Raw genomic sequence first — 18,736 nt, 5'->3', positions numbered from 1 at the left:
GCGCCGGGTCCGGTTCCAGCGCAAGGTCGAGCTCTGGATCAAGGTCGAGGTCAAGGCCAAGGTCAAGGTCAAGGTCACGGTCAAGGTCAAGGTCGCAATCGATATCCAGCTCCAGATCGGATTAGAAGTCGAGTCAACGTCAACGTACAATTAAAAGTTCAACCAAGGTCAGCATCGATTCATCTGCCGTCCGATCAAGCTTTCCCGAAAGGTACGAGATCTGATTCAATTTCCCGCTCGATGTTCGATGAACGTAATGCTAAAAAGTCAAATTCTTCGTAGAGGTGATTGTATACACGCGAAAATGTGGCCCGACACCGATCGATCGGTGGTGATCGGCGATCAAACTTAAGCTTCCGCGACGTACGCGTCTTCCTAGACTAGGTATTTCACCTGCTATAGCTATAGAAAATGTTTAAGAAAAGCAAAATAAAACAACGGACCGACAACCGTACAAATGTCAGACAATTTTCAAGGTACATAAAATCGTCACGATAATTGCGCCATTGTGTACCATGGTACGTTTTTATAATGCCGTTAAATCGGTTAACCCGTTTGCATCATAAGGAAATATGATAAGAAGCCCTTTATCATCAAAGTTTTTTTTATTATATTTAAGTACAAAAATGACTACAAGTAAAAGAACTTCATATTTCAGCATTATAAGAAAAAATAAATTGAGCGTATATATACGCTCCGGTGATAGTGACCGGGAAAATTGAGCGTATATATACGCTAATGATACGAAAATGGGTTAATTAAGGAGATGAGAATGTTTCGACCAAAGCCCGATCTATGTGTGTATGTATATATAGAATTCTGGATTTTGTCGTTGTTCTCGAAGGACTTTTCGGCATCATTTGCATTTGCAACAGTTATTGCAATTTCCAGCGATATTCCGTAGTCCGTTTTTTGAAAGAAGGCGCCGGTAATATTCTCTCGGTCGTAACAACTGTCCACTTTGTTTCTACAATGCATAGGTATGAAGAGAACGGTTACCGACAACGAGTGTTACTTCGGACGTCCCCTTTCGGGAAGAGAAGCTACAATCTTGAGTACAACGAGTAGTACGTTTGATCGTTATCTAAAATGTTGATAGTCTAAAAAGTTTTAACTAAAGTTTTGATCAAAAACTGGTGGTCCATAAACCGGTGGAAACTTCTTTGAACATTTTCGCTCGCACGAAAACAGAGAAAGCAAAAGAGAACCGATGAATCGACGCTTCTACTCTCTAGATATAACGGTATAACGGAAACGATGTATTAAAAGGAAACGCGATACGGTTGGTGCAGAAGATGCACGAATTAGCGTAACGACCATCGAGGAGATCGTCAAGTTCGTCATTCGCGCCGGTATGGATGCAAAAGACGGAATATAGCCAGAATATACATATGTATATGTATGTGGAACGAACGTACTTAAACGATCTCGTGTTTGAAAGCTAATCTAACCGCTTGATTGGTAACCGTTGCATATATATAGCGACCTTGAAAATACGAAGAAAGATAACGGCCCGCGAGAAACGCGAGTACCAGTTAACCTAATTTCACCACATCCGCGTGGTAAATTATATCGCGCCATAATTACTGTGCCACCCCGAACGCCTTCGCGGGAATAGAAAAAGTAAATAACGTTCACCGGTTCATCGGTCGGTGGTCGTTCGCCTACTCACATACTCGCTTACTGTTCCAGGTCTTTCCGTTCTCCCCTTTCTTCTCGTTCGCCGATCAATTCGTGTACGTACGCGCGAACAGTATTCCCATTTACCGAAACTTTGACTATAGGGATTTTTCGCACAAAGCGTACTAATTAATTCAGTCGATGATCCGATATTCGAAGGTATCAAATTTAAAGACTTCGGTAGTGTTTATGTCGTTAATGTTCTCTGATTTTTCGAAATCTTCTAACTATTATACCTGCATAACCAGAATTCTTTTCCGGCGCATACTGGGATCCGACATTTCGAGTGGCGCCACCTACTACCGAAAAGTAGAAATACTTTAAGCTTGGCGTATAACATTACAATGTGAATTAAAAATAACGTTATTTCTTTCTGCAGGATTTGTACCTGCCCACTCACAAATTTCACTCGTAATTAAAAACATCTTAATTAAAAAATATAAGAACACAATGAACACAATAATAATCCTTTGCACTCGAAGCTATTTCAACACTAAAACGAAACATTTCTTCCGAACTAGAATATTTCCCTTCTATATATATATTTTTTCATGTTATACATACTAACATGGTGTAACTTACTCGTACAATACTGAAGTATTTAGTAATTTATTAAATACAAACAAATTTAATAATGTAAAAAATATTTTGAATAATGATGCAGCAATTTTTAGTGGCGCCTTACAGTCGCCATTCGAGTTTTAAGGGTTAACACCAAGCATAACATGTCCACGCCAATGTGTATGTCAGAAACCAATAGACACGAGTAGGGCGCGCGAGGCATTTCTATTTCTTAGATGATATTTGTATAGTGCACTGGCACTGGTATTCAACTGTACATACACGTATATGTATACATGCTTATATGCATAATTCTGACTGATTGAATAGCAAGACCCGGTGCCCGTTGAAACGTTTCTATAGTATCGACCGGCTTAAGAACTTTCATCCAATTTCTCGATCGAAAAATAATATTGTACCGTTAAGGGAGCTTGGGATCTTCACGTTTCTCTTTCTCCTCGCTGCTCGCTCCCCGCTTAGTATACTCTTTTCCACATTGCATTTTTTTTTCTCTCCCGACAAAGTGCTCTCGTTGCACAGCGGTCTCGCCGTGAAAGCTATAAAATACGCGTGAGAAACGAAGACACCCTTGTCGAGAATGGAATTCGATAGGATCTCGTATTCCACGTTTGGGATGCGATCCTCGGCGATCCGACACTGGTAAACGAGGATCTGTCGAAATTTTTCGGAAACGACAATTACGTTCGTAATCGTTCGCATTATCTCGACGATAAACGAACAAAATCAACGCTGAGAACAAACACAATCACGCGTCAGATTTTAAATTTTGATTTCATCATAATAAGATGTCCGTTTATCCGTTTCTAGCAATGGAGGCTCGTAGCTAAAATTAGTGGGGCGCTGCTCCAGAAAATTTCGTTTTTCCAGACGATTAGTGGGGGTGCAGAAAATTCCAGACCATGAAGCAAACTGTGAAGCGCACAGTTCCATACAAAGATTATGGTATCTTCTTATTATGTTAAATGTTATCGATAATGTCAAGTGGAAATAGCGGGGGGGGGGGGACTGCAGTTCCACAGTGCCTATACGCGAGCCGTCATTGGTTTCCAGGATTATAGGATTATTTAATCTTTTTGTCCACCGATTTCTGCATTGATTCCAGATTAAAATAAAGATGGGGCCGATCGGTGGACTGGCGTGGTTCGTGATTCTGATGGCAGGGGCCGTGGCTTTACCCTCGCAGTCTCAAACTCATTTTCGAAGTGTCCAAGTCAAATCGAAGCAAACCACACCGACGTACTTCGACGTGGAGAAATCGGCCAGCTTCCCGGGTGAATCGAATAGCAGTCCTATTACGAAAAGTGCAAGTGGAAGTGGAAGTGGAAACGGAAATGGCAATGGTATCGACGTCGATTTCAGAACTGGAACGGGGACCACCGGAATAGGTAACAATGGCAACAATGGTAACGACGAGGTTAGAGACGACACTGCCCCGAGGCCATTGTCTTTTGGGTTGTCCGCAACAACGGCCATCGATAATCCTGTAATTCCAATCTCGTCGTCGCTATCGCCGTCGTCGTCGTTGTCGTCGTCATCGTCGTTACCATCGTCACCGTCATCGCCGTTCTCAATCATTCCACCGATATCGACCGGGCACAATTCGTTCACCGAGATCATCGAGACGTTGCCGACAACATCGTTGCCAACATCTTCGAACACTGGCAAATCTTTCGAAGCATCAACCACGACGAACAGCACCACGGCTGCGGGAGGAACCGCCGCGCCGACCAACGCCAATACAGCTCCCCTCGAAACTTCTTCGAGAACTATTACTCCTGTACAGGAGGCAGGCGAGGACACGTTGTTTTCGTCGAAAAAGTTGACGACGATTTTTGAGAATTTCACGACCACCCCGGTTACAATTTCGGCGAAAGAAACGCGGGAATCGCCTGGAAAAATACGGCCCCAGATCAAATTGACTACGAACTACACCAGCTTGTCTGAGGTAAGAAAAATATTTACTAGCTCAACCGTCCTTCTTCTCGCCATGTTTCTTGTTGAATTCTCCGAGGAATTGACCTTGGCTTCGCGACCCCGAACGCACAGTGCCTTGTCATGGGACAAAAATAAAAAAATAAACTTCCGTGTTATTATACAAAGTCGTCGCTGGAGAGTTCTTTGGTATATATTACAGTAAAAAGTGAAATTGGAAGTATTTGTAAATATTTATATAAAAAAACACTCGAAATGTAATGATTAGTTAACATACATAACTTATCTAAACTACAATTATGATTTTTGTCCCGAAATCCCATTGACTCAACGCACTGTGCGGTCGTGCAATATTAAATCGTATACAGGGTGTTTCGTAAATGATGGACTAAACTTTAGGAATAGATTCCTAATAGAGAAGACAAAAAAGTTATGTTAACATGGGTCCGGAAATGATTAGTTTCTGAGTTATTAAAATTTTTGTGCCACAATTCTCGTCGCATCGACTTAGAGGAAATGTTCAATATGTCCACCTCCTGTCTCAATGCAAGCTCGTCGTCCCATTGAGCCCCGAACACGCTCCCAAATAAAGTAAAAAATTGTAAACAAGAATAATACGCCTCGATAACGTAAATGGACCTTTAAGACGACGTGACGAAAATTGTGGCAGAAAAACTTTAATAAGTTATTAATAATAACTGAGAAACTAATCTTTTCCGGACCTATGTTGATATAACTTTCTTTTCTTCTCTAAGCATTAGGCATATCTATTAGTTTTTCCCACCATTTACCAAACACCCTGTATACCAAATAAGGTGTAGTAGCGTTGTCGCGTGTCTTTTAGAATAATCTAACAGCTGACTGCGCCGACAAAATTGCCCGAGGAACGAGGGGAAAAAGATGCTGAAGAACACAAATAATAACGACGAGAGCGCAACTTGCACGCTTACACAGCGGCATGTCCACGCGATACGATTTATGTAATGTAGGTACTCGCGTAAAGAAAGAAGAGAAAAGCGACTGTGACTGTGACTGCGACCGCGACTGCAGCGCGACGGTTCTTCGAGCAATAGAGCAATAGAGTAGAAAGGGACCCAGATTCTCGGAGTCGTACAGCGAGAACCGTCAAGTGTCACGAACTTGAGAAAAAATGTCATATGGGTCGGTCTAGAAAGTTACGGACGTTAGAGCAAGGGTACGACGCGTTTGGCTTGCGGTCTTTCACTGCTTCGCCGTTTCACTGCTCCGTCCGCGTTTCGCTTTGTGTCGTGTTGTTTCGTGTCGTCTCATCTCGCTTCGTCTCGTTTCATCTCATGTGATCTCGACCCGACGCGTTCGTCTGGTTTCACCGATGCCGCGCATCGCTACCGTTTTCGTTCGTAACAATTATGTAGGGGAACAGCGTTTCGCGTCTATGGAACGGTAAATCAATGGGGCGGACGGGTAATTTATGAATTTCTCTCGTAGCTTATATTCGCATAGGGCAAGGGACCCAATCACTGTGGGGGTACCAATTACTGTGCCTACATTAATTGTACAGTGAATACTCGATATATGTCAACAACACGGGTCTTGCCAGCGTCGTGAATCGTTTAGGAGACATATCCGTGTTATGTCTACACTCCACGGCGTCCGAGGCCTCTCGAGCTTCGGGCATACCCCGCGGTAGTGGGGATAACTCCGCGACGCTTATTAGCCAGGCCTTGGCGACATATATAGACAAATTAGCTTATTTTTAAAGCGTAATGAATATTAGGAAAGAGATATTAAATTTTTTCATTAACACTAAACCTACCACCGCCGGTGAAAATGACTGGTTCCAGATTTTTTATTTTACAATTACTGAAATTATAAAAATGATTTCGTGAAAATAATTAAATCCACAAGATCCAAATAAATTCAATCTCGTAATTTTGATAAGACAACATATATTAGTTACTTTTAAGGCTCGGTAGGTTCAGTGTTAACCCATTTGCATCATAAGGAAATATGAAAAGAAGGCTTTGACTACAAGTAAAAGAACTTCATATTTCAGTATTATAAGAAATAAATCACAATTACTACCTGCATCTCCAACAACACCCTCTATTTCTATTTTTTAGCTAACGAATAATGATAGTGACCAGGAAAATTGAGCGTTAAAATACATATTATAAGTAGCAGTTAAAATACATATTATATGTCTCTTTTTTTATATTCATTATGCTTTAAAAGTGAATATAATTAATATAGGCCCGGCAATTGGTACTCTCACGGTAATTGGGTCCTCTACCCTAACGGTAGGTATGTTGTAGGTTGTTGTAGCGCCACGTATGTACTTTCCCCTATGTTCTTCCAAGTACAACGGTCGACGCGTTTCAATTTTATCCAAGTACGTATCTCGTAGTTCCAGCGAACCGCGCTACATTACTCGTCCCCGGTTAATGATTGTGCGACGTTACGAAAGTGTTGTTGACTGGCCAACTGTCCGTTTCCGATGATCCGTTAAAGGTTAAGGTGGGTTAAGGTTAATGGACAACACGGTGTATCGCGTCCGATCTGACTAGTTTTCTTTTTTACATTTAACACGGACCCGCGAAGGGATCACCGTTATAACTTACGAGTTACGAGTCTTAGTTAAAGCGTGCACAAGTATCGAAGCGCGGACACAACAATGCCTATACTTTTACTTGCACGAGTATTTCCAAGGTTTGTCGTTTTCATTAGCGAACCTAGTCTTGTATATGAAAAAATTGTATTGTGAAGAATCAGAAGAGATGATTTCGCTCTTGAGGATTGGGCCAGCACCAAAGAAAATACAATTACAATGATCTACTAGTTTCTATCGAATAGACGGTGTTCGACGTACGATAAAGACAAAGGAACGACGTGTTCTTCGTGTTTACGTCACGTCGCCGAAAGAAAACGTCGTAAGGGTTACGGAATTCCATTTCGCTGGTTTTTTGTTTCTTTCTTTTTGCACCTTGCCTCGCTCCACTCGGAGAGGGAGAAAATAGTAAAGTTTTTTTCGAGTCGTTCCGCTCGAAACGCTCGAGAAAGAATCGTTCGGACTCGCTTAGGGAGTTGTCACGAATCGTGTTGCTCGCTTTAGCATTGCAAAAGGAGGGCAAGTGTTCATGACCGTGACGCGCGAACGGACCGACCGGTGTTAATATCGGTAGTGGAACGTGACGATGCGAGGAAAAGAATAAAAGGCTAAAAGAATCAAGTATAAGGGAAATAGACGAAAAGGAACGGAACGGAATAAAAACAGAGGGGTTGCCCGAAAGAAACGAAAAACTAGTAGAAAAAGATGTATGGGTGAGAACGAACTAGTTCATCCCTGAAACGGTAAAACGACAAAAGCTGTCGAGACTTGGAATAGGTAATTTTCGCAGATCGACGAGTAGCGGAGAATACTGCACGGGGTCTCTTCGTATCATAGTAGAGCGATTGTTTTTCGGCGGATATTGGGACCTGACATTTTGAGTAGCGCCATCTACTGCCGAAATACTCTAAGCTTGGCATATAACCTTACAGTGTAAATTAAATATAACGTTATTTCTTCCTGCAGGATATGTACCTGCCCACTCACAAATTTCGCTCATACTTAAGAACATTTTAATTAAAAAATATAAAAACCCCATGAACATAATGTTAACCTCAAGCACAACATGTCCAGGGCCCTATGTCAGATCCCAATAGACACGAGTAGGGCACGCGAGGCATTACTATTTTTCAGATGATATTTGTGTACGGAAATATTGGACAAATCCATTGGTTCGAGCATCATGAAACGGATGGAACAGACATTAAATGGAAAAGTATTCGAGGATTCGTGAAACGGTTCTTTCCCCGTAAAGTAAAGCCAATTACACGGAGCGCCGAAGAGATTCTCAGAAACGAACGAATAGAAATCCGCTAATCGACATCGACTAGTAGGTACTCGTCGAGCCGTGCGGCACGGCAACCATAATAACATTGCGTCATTCGTAATAGAACGGCCGAGTTTGTGGTTCACGAGAAACACCGAGAAACTGGCCGAGTATCACGATCGCGGATTCACAAACTCGTCACGACTCGACCGATTCAGCTTTATTCCTTGTCTCATGCCGATATCCCGCCCTATCATTTTGCGTCCTTTTTCTACCCGATCGTTTCGTTCGTTCCGTTCCAACCGCTCTCCAACGTTTCTTCTGTACACCGCTCTATTCGATATTTATTCCTCTTTTTCTCCTATTGTTTCTGCCTTCCAATTACCGCTACATCGCGAAGATACCAACCATTTGCCGTGAGTAAGGCGAGGATAATCGACGAACAGATAATAAGAGAGAAAGAAACGGAAAAGGGGGAAAAGAGCAAAAAACGAAACAGCGTAATAACGAGTTTAGCGAATCACGCGATAGATACGAACGCTTGCCGTTGGTTATTCAAGGATCAGCTAAAGTCTGTTTCGTGGACTGATCGAGATTCGTGTTTCGTTCAAGTTCAAACTACGAGTGGGAAACGACTCGGGTATTGTCATGAACGAAGAAAAAACCTGAGAGAAGCGAAAAGGGTTTCTTACTGTGCCTGGTAGAGGTAGTTTGAATCTACAATCTATACTCTATACTCTATAATCAGAGAGGAAATGAGAGTGCTCACGCCCGGAATGCTGCTCCTAGTCTAATTTTTAGCCTGGACCAGAACCTGCATCATCTCTTTAGCCTAGACCAGAACCTGCATCATTAGCAGCGGATTCCTAATAATGCCAGAGTGGATGCTACTTCTATGTTAAAAAAGGCTCTTCTATGTAGGCTCTGATCCAGCCTAAAAGATGATGCAGGTTCTGGTCCAGGCTAAAAAGTTGATGCAGGTTCTATTCCAGGCTAAAAAAAATGATGCAGAAAAGTGGGGACACTAAAACCCCGAGCGTGAGCACTCTCATGTCCTCTCTGCTATAATCTATAATTTATAATCTGTAGCGCAGCATAGAACAAAACTAAGGATGATTGTATTTATCGATGAATTTCTAGACAGGAGTACGATTACCGGAAGGCGCAAGCGCGGCACTCGCGAAACCAACCAAATATCACTACTATCCGCACAATCAGCACATTTATTTGTTGCCGGAGTGCGCGGTGCAGCAAGTTTGCAACGCCGTCTACGTTCGACTGAATTTCACTCAGCCTTTGTGCGCTTGTCCAGGAAGATACCGAGATCCTTGCAGCGCGTCTCTCGATAGCGACGACCTCCACACCACAGAGCTGGTCACCGACCCACGGACCAAGGTTAGTCGTTATGCCTTCTATTTTCGAACTTTTCTCCTTCGTCCCGATACAATTTGATCGAAAATCGAATTTTAAATTGCTATCTCAGTTGTCGCTTCCAAACGACACACTGTCCAACAAAATAAAACTTATTTCGTATTTTACAATACTTGTTGGGTGATTTTTATAGACTTTATCATTCTAGAACCAAATCCGAAAGCAGAATTGCTCGATCACGCAACGTATTCGAAAAATATTGGTTTTTGTAAAAATTCATGATTTTGATCAAAAAAATTACGTGTTACGCGAAAATTAAACACGTGAGAAAGTTCAGGTTTGAGTCAAAAGATAGAGGGGACTTTCTTCTACATATCCATATAGCTAATTATATTTTTATGTACTTCCTAACAGTTGTAAATGGTTGTTAAAGTTTGAAAAAGAGCCGACGCGGGTACTTTATACGCTCTTTTTTTGTATTTCTGTGAAAAAGCTTTTATCTAGGAGGAATTTACTATACAGTAATGCATTCTACAGACATTTCTGGTAAGGAAACCATTCACTAAAAGTATTTGCTTCCCTCAGTATATGAGCAGGTTAAGAAAATGTTCATTGATAGCTTGTGCGCGACGGGTTCGCGCCAGACGGTCATTGCAGCCTTTTCTCGACACGCTAGGGCCGTCGCTATGCGTGTCTTTGCTTACTATGCTTAATTACATACATCTTTTTTTTTGTCTTTTTGGGTGCCAATCATTACACAAAATTATAAAACTACGTGTTATATTCACATTTCGTTGTGGAAATGCTTAATAAAGAAAATTAAATGAATAAAGTAACTTATTTCTGGTGTAAACAAATTTAAAAATGTTTCCGTCATGCATGACGTTTGTACATGGTGTCCTGATTTTCAATAATAAGTGTCCAACAGTAATCAGTAAGCATCGCACATAAGTCTTTTCCTTGGTAACGTTTTTCCATCTTAGGAAAGCTCCAGGTGATCATTTACGACTGAAGTGCAATTGGTATATTACCATCTCCTACCGATCTTGCTGCTTTTATATTCCCGAGACACGGATGCAATTTCGTTCGACCCATAGAAACAATATAACGATACCAGAGAGGAAATGAGAGTTCTCACGCCCGGGATTTTAGTGTCCCCGGTATAGTGCTGCTCCCTAGTCTAATTTTTAGCCTGGACCAGAACAACCTGCATCATCTTTTTAGCCTGCATCATTAGCAGCGGATTCCAAATAATGCCAGAGTGGATACTTCTTCTATGTTAAAAGAGGCTCTTCTATGTAGGCTCTGATCCAGCCAAAAAGATGATGCAGGTTCTAATACAGGCTAAAAAGATGATGCAGGTTCTGGTCCAGGCTAAAAAGTTGATGGTGGTTCTGTTCCAGGCTAAAAAGATGATGCAGGTTCTGTTCCAGGCTAAAAAGATGATGCAGAAAAGTGGGGACACTAAAACCCCGAGCGTGAGCACTCTCATTTCCTCTCTGGCGATACTATGGAAATTAGAAATGGCGAACGTGTTCGTGTAGCGTTTGTTTAGTTGGCACGGCGGTAGACCGTTTCTCCCACGCGTTACCGCGAGTCACGCTCGCGAGGAAGAGGTCAAGAAAGTCGGTAAGCGTAGAGTTCTTCAGGCTTACACTTGGCGGGAACGCAAACATAAACGCAAACGCAAGAAATAATCTCATTCGCTTTCAACCAGTGTAACGAGTTTTCGAAAGAACGTCGCGCGCAGCAAGGTATGCGCTGATCGCGCATCCATTCTGCCAAACTGGTTTCAATCGTTCGAACAACTATCTATCTCGTGAAGGCGTAGAACACGCGAAAGTATGAAAATTGCCGGCACGATCCTCGTCTACATCCCAACGTCTAATCGAACGTTTCACGATTCAGGCCCTCACTTTGGTGAAGACCTGCGAACCGGTAGCAGAAATGCGAGAATGCAGAACACCGAGGGACTGGTCTCTTCTCGCGTTGCAAAATATACGAACTGGCAAATCTCATTATCTGGTAATATGCCGCTGTCCAGACGCCAATATACTCGGTAAGAGAGCCAATTTTCTAATACGATGGGATACAACGTTTTTGTAGACTATAGATTGCCCCCTACCCCACCCCCCACCCCAAGGAATATGTGCATGCGCATAACTTGGAAATGATATGTTAACACTAGATTTATGGGACCCGGCAAAATGACGGATTCTAATATTTTTAATTTACGAATGTTCAGATTGTAAAGGTAAAAAAATAGCTACAAATTTTGATAGATACATTCATGTTATTTTTATAAAGTAATGTAAAATAGTCATTTTTAGTGTTCCGTAAACCTAGTGTTAACCTCCAAGTCCACCATTCGAGTCGAATAGTCGTAATGCTATCGTGTACACTGCACATTATCGTGTACAGACGTATCTAATATGTATGTTAGGCAATAGAAATTTCTACAGGAACAAGTGAAATAAATTGAATAATTTACCGGTCCGTTATACTTCGCAGAAGGCCCCATGAGCCACGACCAGCCGACTTACGCGAGCGTACCAGGAATTCGCGTCTATGGAATGATGTGCGTGCAAGGCAATAGAAAAGGTCGACCTTTGCGATACACGCGAAGCATATCAGGTACGCGACGAATCTCTTTACGTTCCGATTTACGATCGATTCTCGTCGTCGATCGTTGTAATGGATACATTTCAAGGTGGTCTGCGAACGTCTCGGTCCCGGTTCCGGCAATTAGAATCTAGTTTCCTTTCTTCGCAGATCGTCTGAACGAAGACACCGTAGAGTATCCTGGTGGTATCGACAAAGAAGAAGCGGAGGAACGATTAAGCTTTCCATGGTACAAAGTGCAACAACTAATGGACGCGGCCGTTTGGAACTAGAACAATTCGCCTTCTCTCACGTATCATCGACGTGCATACAAGGATAACGCCTCGACTCGAAACGTGCAATCCGCTTATCGCCATTCATCCTTTTATTTATTACACATTTCGCTTAGCATTCGCTTCTTCGCTTTTTCTCGCTTCCCTACGGTTCGCGATTAGTCTCTTACTTATTCTTATTTATAATAACGCTATCGTGTACGCGTACAAGTACAAATGGTTCCAAAAAAAAGTAGATTTGTGGGAGTGGCCCTCGCACAATGTTCAATCGAATCGGATCGGACCAACTCCACGAGGGGTACTATTATTCTGCTGTAAACGTATCTCCGAAGTCGATCAGTTTGTTTACCCCTGTGTACGCAGAGGGTTCTCGTGTACAAAAACTTTCCGCGCATTAGCATTTCCGCTAACTCGAGTTTTTGCGACTTTCGTCTCGTCGAAAGACAACGCTGGCCACGGGTGACGACCACACGCGACCACCGCCGACAAATAGCGAGAATGCGCGAACCTTAACAGCGACTGGCGAGGACCCGTCCAACTACTCGTAAAGTAGTAATTCTTAATAATAACTACAAAAGATAGTAGACTGGTGACTCGATTGATCGAACCCGTAACGTCCACCGTCCAACGTCTAAACAGAAACGGGAAACCGAGAGAATCTATTCGCTGAAAGACCAAACAAGCCAATCTATCGACTCGTGGGATCTTTATACGTTCTACACATTGTATACTCGTGCATATTTCATTTCGTACGGAACGCATCCTGTATAATGTGTAAAATGTTGATCAAATGAAAGTTTCAACTACGCAGAACTACAACACTCCCTGATAATATATCCCAATATGTCCCGTTCGGTTTTAGTCGAAATTGTAAACAATGATGCCCTTAAAAATTCAATGTCGAAATCAACGTAGATATTGTCCTCATTCCATAAATTTTCTCCTATTATTTCATTATTTTATTCTGCGGTAGTGTGCGAATTAATGTCAACACACCAACGACATGTCAATACCTCTCGACAGGCCAGCACAGACTAGTTCATCAAACGTACAACAAAATAGCCGCTACCACCGACACAGTCATGTTGCCAACTTTAAAAAACTAATAAGGCATTCAAAATATTGGTGTGACCACATTAATTCGCACACTACTGTATATTTCGATTGTACATACGTTCCTTCGTGATTACACGTATGCAACGCGTAAGTGCAATTATGAGAAGAATATTATGACATGATAGCGCGATAGAAAGGATCGAGCAAAACCCAGCCATCGTGCGGTAATGCACGAAAAACAACCAAAAACGAATGTAAAAGGTATTTCAGGTTCAACTTACCTAAAACATCCGAGTTAACCAAAACGCTGCAACTGTACATCGGCGTAACCAGTCGGGGATGTCTAGAGTTGAATGCGCGACGGCAAGCTTCTTTACACGCCGACATCAAAAGTCCACCTACACGGCCTTGATTCTGACCGCAATTTTCACTGTGGAAAAATCAAACGCATGATTTTCTGGATCAACAACTATGGTTTCGAACCAACTAACGAGCAACCCAAAGCGAATAAGAGAAAAAACAATCGGTATCAAATGGTAAGTCGGTAAGACAAAGAACAAACCAAAATAGGTATTAATTACTACAGCTCGGTAGGATCAAATTTGCGCTGTACCTTTGAGAGTCTTGATAGATTTGCCACTTCTTCAGGACAAAACAGACACCCGTCATAGGCTCTTCGCACAATGGCCCGGCAAGCGTTGCCAGTTGAAATCCGCTAACCATACTGCTTTCGTATCTGATACATTGCAAACGACATTACAGATTTTCTTCTGATCGATTTTATTACGATTACCATTACGATTATTCCAACTAGGAACCACGGATGTCCTTGTATCGGTTTGAACAAATTGTTAGATACTCACGGAAATCGTGGATCGGTAGACTTCGAATGGGCTTCCCAAAATTTATTCTGCTTGTAATCGGTTTCGTTCAAGAAAATATTGGGTCCGCAATTTCGTGGTCCGAACGACCATATCTTCTCCAAAACGTTTTGTTGGCCAGCCTCTTGAAAACCGACTGATAACTCGTGTTTGAAAACAGCAAGCGCTTTTTGTTTCTTCTCCGACATCGAACGCGATGATGATTCGGTATCGTTTTCTGGTGTTGGCAGCGGTTTCGCAGTTGTTCTCACCCCCTCGTCCTCATCCTCGTCTTCGTCCTCGCCCTCGTCCTGCTTCCGCTCTCGCTCTTGCTCCTCTTCCGACGATAATTTGCCGTAACGACGATACAACGACTTGATCAAATCGGCGTTCTTCTCCAAGATTTTAGTCACTTTTTCCGGCAATGGTCTGGCGTCTATTTCGAAGTAACACTGTCGATTCGCCGTCCAGGTGGGAAAGCTGACGTCTTCCGATTTCTTTTCGATCGCCTCGTTGACCATGTCGACCTTTGGCGGAGGTACCACCGTCTCCCGGAACGGTACGATAGGCTCCGACACGTTTATATCGACTTTCGCGTACCTCAGTCGTAAATCTTCCAAGCATCGTTCCAAATGCACTTCTCCGGCGGTGTTCAGTACTATCTCCCCGCTCTCTTGAATACGAACCACGGCGCAAGCGTCCGCCTGATTCAACAATTTTAAACCGTTGATCAACGCCTGTAAATCGTTTGGATGTTTCGGTTCGAGAGCTACTCGCATTATAGGGACACCGAAGGATATCGGTTCGGAAAAGGGAGGACAATCAACGGTGGAGGAAAGCGTGGCCGTCTTCAATACATGTTCCTCCAGATCGCCGATTCCGAAGACGTTCCCAGCGGTGACCGTATCGATAGGTTCCAGTTCTCTGCCCATTAAAAGATAGAGCTTCCGTATGGTGACCCTGGTGACGTGCCTGCCGGGTTTTAAGTCCTTCAGCGTGATAGTTTGGTCGATCGGTAACTCGGCGACTTTCCGTGGGTCGTGTTTCGGCCCTAGAACAAACACGGTGCTCCCCTTGGTCAAACTGCCGGAATAAATTCTGGCGAACGCGATCAACGCGGTCTCGGAACTCGAATCGGTGGTCGTTACCGTCGTTTCAGCAGGCTCGACGGTTTCGATCGTCCATTCGTTTTCGAGCGTTCTGTCCCCCGACGATGGCGACGGTCTCGCCTGCTCCGCTGCGACCGCGACGTCGAGTTCCGTTCGTGTTCGACGACTGTGATCGCCAACGATCGAGCGGTCCTGTTCCATCGTCTTCTCCGCGATTTTCTCCGCGTGTCTGAGTCGCGCGATTTCTTTCCGTTGCGCCAACTCCTCCGGGGTGAGCAGTTTCGGTTTATTCTCCGGCAGGATTTTCTTCTCGACCGGGAACATTTTCGAAACGAAAACGATCACGGGCGAGCTAGGGGACGAGTCGCAGGCCGAAAACGCTTCCTTCAAGCAGCGTGTCTCGTCGGGCAACGACGAGAAGTCGAAGCGTCCGCACAACAGTCTCTCGATCTTCTCGGCCGTCAAGTTGTTCGGTGACGGGACCTTCTCGCAGACCGCGTTCAGACAAGCTCGAGCCAACGGCAACCACTGCGAGCAGACGGCTTGCAGCTGAACCTTGGGATCCGTGTACCTCAAATCTCTGTTGGTCAACTTGATGTCGAGTTTCTCCGCTATCGAGCCTATCTTCTCTTTGTCCCTCCTCACCGTTATAGTTTCGTATAACGTCCATAAGTTGTCTAGGATCAGCTGCACGAACAAAGGCTTCTTAGCCTTCTCTTGAGCTCCTCGCAGAATTCGCTTGGTCTTGCTGTTTGCGTAGAAATCACCCCACAGCGTTTTTGAGAGTACCGTCTCACTGAAACCTAATTTTGCAGCAAATATCTTGGCAAAGTCGTTGACGCCGAACCCCCAGCCGTCCGTAGCGCTCGAAAATAAAACGTTACCTTGCTCCGGAGAGAAATAGAGCCCCGACTCGTCCATGTTCTCCATCGCTGACTGCCAATCGGCCAAATCACGTTCCGAAACGGTTTTCATGGCAGTTTCTGAGGCGATCTCCGAAGTGTTTCTCGAACGTTGCTCTTTGTGTTCCTTCTCCTCTCCTTCCCCCTCTTTCCTTTCCTCGATTTCCTCCTCCTCCTTCTCCTCCCGCTCCATTGCGTCGCTAGCAAACAACTCGCCCATCACTGCGTTCACCTGTTCCAGTACTTGGCTCAAATGCACATAAGCATCCAATGGTGACAATTTCATCTCCGTGATCAACCTGTCGATCTTGTTCAAAACCAAGATCGGCTTCAGACCCTCTGCGTATGAAGTGGAAAGAGCGCCTCGCGTTTGCGGACACACTCCCTCCACCACATCGATCAAGATGATCGCCCCATCGCACAGTCGAACCGCCGACGAAACTTCTGAGGCAAAGTCGACATGTCCCGGCGAATCGATCAGATTCACAGCGAACTCTTGATGATCATACTTGTGGTACAACAGGATCGAACTTGATTTCATAGTGATCCCTCGTTCCTGTTCGTCCGGCCGACTATCCAAATATCGGAGCTTACCCGCCAGTTTGTTCGAGATGATTCCGTTGCTGGCGACCAATGAATCCGCCAACGTAGTTTTCCCATGATCGACGTGCGCCAATATACAAATATTCCGAATATTGGCGGGATTCTTTTGAATGTCCGATAATTTTTCCGAGGTGATGAGCCGCATCCTGCGATTGCTCTCTTCCGATAAACAACAAAAAAACTAGATTTCTCCGAAACTGTTCAATCATCGATACACACGCCTCTTGATCGGTGTTTAGACGGTAGTCTGCAAATTCGAGTAACGAATTTTCAGTTTGAAGCTTCAACGTTCCGTATTCCAGATTTCAGATTCCTAATTCCAAATTCCAAATTCTAAATGGCAAGATCCAAATCCAAATTCCGAAAGATCACCTTTAGCGTTTTCAGTGGAATGCAGTCCTTTTCAGTGGAAAAAGCGAGTAGAGCCAAATTCAAAACGAAAATAGGAGGGCCGCGTGAAACAATTTTGAAATTGAATACGAATTAACTATGTGTTTTTCACGAGCAACAATATACCAATTCCTATATTCCAATTGGTAAGAACAATAATCACTATTTCACTTTATTCGGTTTCCAAAGAACGTGTCGTTCAACAAAGACCAGGATGTATCGTAACCTCGTCGTTTGCATCGTCTTCGTCTTGTCCAGCATGCCAATTGCATCCAGTGTGCTGCAACGACCGGAATGAAAACGAATATGCGATCGAAGATTCGCACGTTTCGTTCGGTCTGTTCGATTTGCCGTTCGTTTCACGGGAACACGCTTGTTTTATTCGTGGTAGGAGATATCTGTTGGTCAATTTTTCATACGAATTCGATTCCCGTTTTGAGGTTAGATCAGCGGACAAAATACGATGCGATGCTTTTTCACCGAAATCGGATGATTTCTTTACCGGGATACAAATATCGTATTAATTTTCTCGGACTCGTTTCGAAAACCGAGCGGTTTTAACGGCGCATCATTTCACAGATTTGTAACAACAGAATTACTCTCTGGAAATCCAACATGCTATATCTACTCACACCTCACACCATTCTAGACCGTTCTAGACAGCCATGTTCACTTATTCACCCGGTGTGCTCACGCCCGAGGTTTCGGTGTTCTGTAGGGATATTGGCGCTGCCGCGCCATTCCCCTAGGCACGCGCCTAGAGAATATGTTCCGACGAGGTTGGCAGTGTAATTGTAATTGCACAGGGAAGAAGACTTATGTAGTAGAAAGAACAAGAAAAAAGTGTTTAACGAAAAGAAATCATTCCATGCGGGATTCGATCTGGGACCAAAATATTCTCAGCCGGAGACGTTACGTTATTATTATTATTACATTACGTCTCCTTCGGTGCACTCGCGTAATAGGCGTAATGGAATTAAAAGGAAACAACATTCTTTTGTTTCATTCATCATATAGTCCTAGCATCTGCGCAGTGTCAAAACTAGCATACTCGACATGAGATTGAATGACCTTGAATGACCTTGGACTAATTATAGTCACTGGATTCCTAATGAAAGGGACTATCATTGTAGGTGTTTAAAAAAGGGTGGTTCCATTTAAAAAAGTCAAGGTGACCTTGATATCTCCAAAAAAATGACATAAAAACAACATTTTTTTTGCATCGTGTCAGCCCCATTGTACCATTCAACTTTGTCCTTACCATATTTTACGTATCTTTAGAAACAACAAAGATATTTGAGGTGCTAACGTTTGGTGACTCACCCTGTATATGTACAGTATAGGGTACAGGCCATAGAATATAGCCAGACAGGAAATGAAAGTGCTCATCTGGAGCCACCAACTTCCGATAGTACTGCGCCCATCGACCGATAATACAATTCGTTCAACGTTAGCATTGGCTAAGCGAGCGGAATTACACACGAGGTGCCAGGGCATGCGTGC

General features: G+C 43.5%; 2 protein-coding genes across 2 annotated transcripts in view; one reads left to right on the top strand and one right to left on the bottom strand.

Moving 5' to 3' along the window:
• LOC143355612 (elongation factor-like GTPase 1) overlaps positions 1–17,914 on the bottom strand; it is a 35,044-nt gene extending 17,130 nt beyond the window's left edge. The window contains exons 1-3 of the mRNA XM_076790601.1: positions 14,233–17,914; positions 13,983–14,105; positions 13,651–13,799 (exon numbers count right to left, since the gene is read on the bottom strand). Of these exons, the coding sequence (XP_076646716.1) occupies positions 13,651–13,799; positions 13,983–14,105; positions 14,233–16,988 (3,028 nt within the window). The 5' untranslated portion in view covers positions 16,989–17,914. The remainder of the gene's footprint in view (positions 1–13,650; positions 13,800–13,982; positions 14,106–14,232) is intronic.
• Positions 3,361–13,128, top strand: Dsx-c73a (doublesex cognate 73A). The gene is made up of 5 exons (XM_076790626.1): positions 3,361–4,207; positions 9,189–9,443; positions 11,328–11,478; positions 11,931–12,053; positions 12,192–13,128. Exons 1-5 carry the CDS (start codon positions 3,377–3,379, stop codon positions 12,311–12,313), a joined length of 1,482 nt encoding a protein of 493 aa, XP_076646741.1. The 5' UTR covers positions 3,361–3,376; the 3' UTR covers positions 12,314–13,128.
• Positions 17,915–18,736: the final 822 nt, after the last annotated feature.

The sequence above is a fragment of the Halictus rubicundus genome, chromosome 7 (genome assembly GCF_050948215.1).
Source record: "Halictus rubicundus isolate RS-2024b chromosome 7, iyHalRubi1_principal, whole genome shotgun sequence".
In the NCBI taxonomy this organism is placed as follows: domain Eukaryota; kingdom Metazoa; phylum Arthropoda; class Insecta; order Hymenoptera; family Halictidae; genus Halictus; species Halictus rubicundus.
The sequence above is the reverse complement of the archived record's forward strand: the minus strand, read 5'-3'. Positions and strand labels throughout refer to the sequence as shown.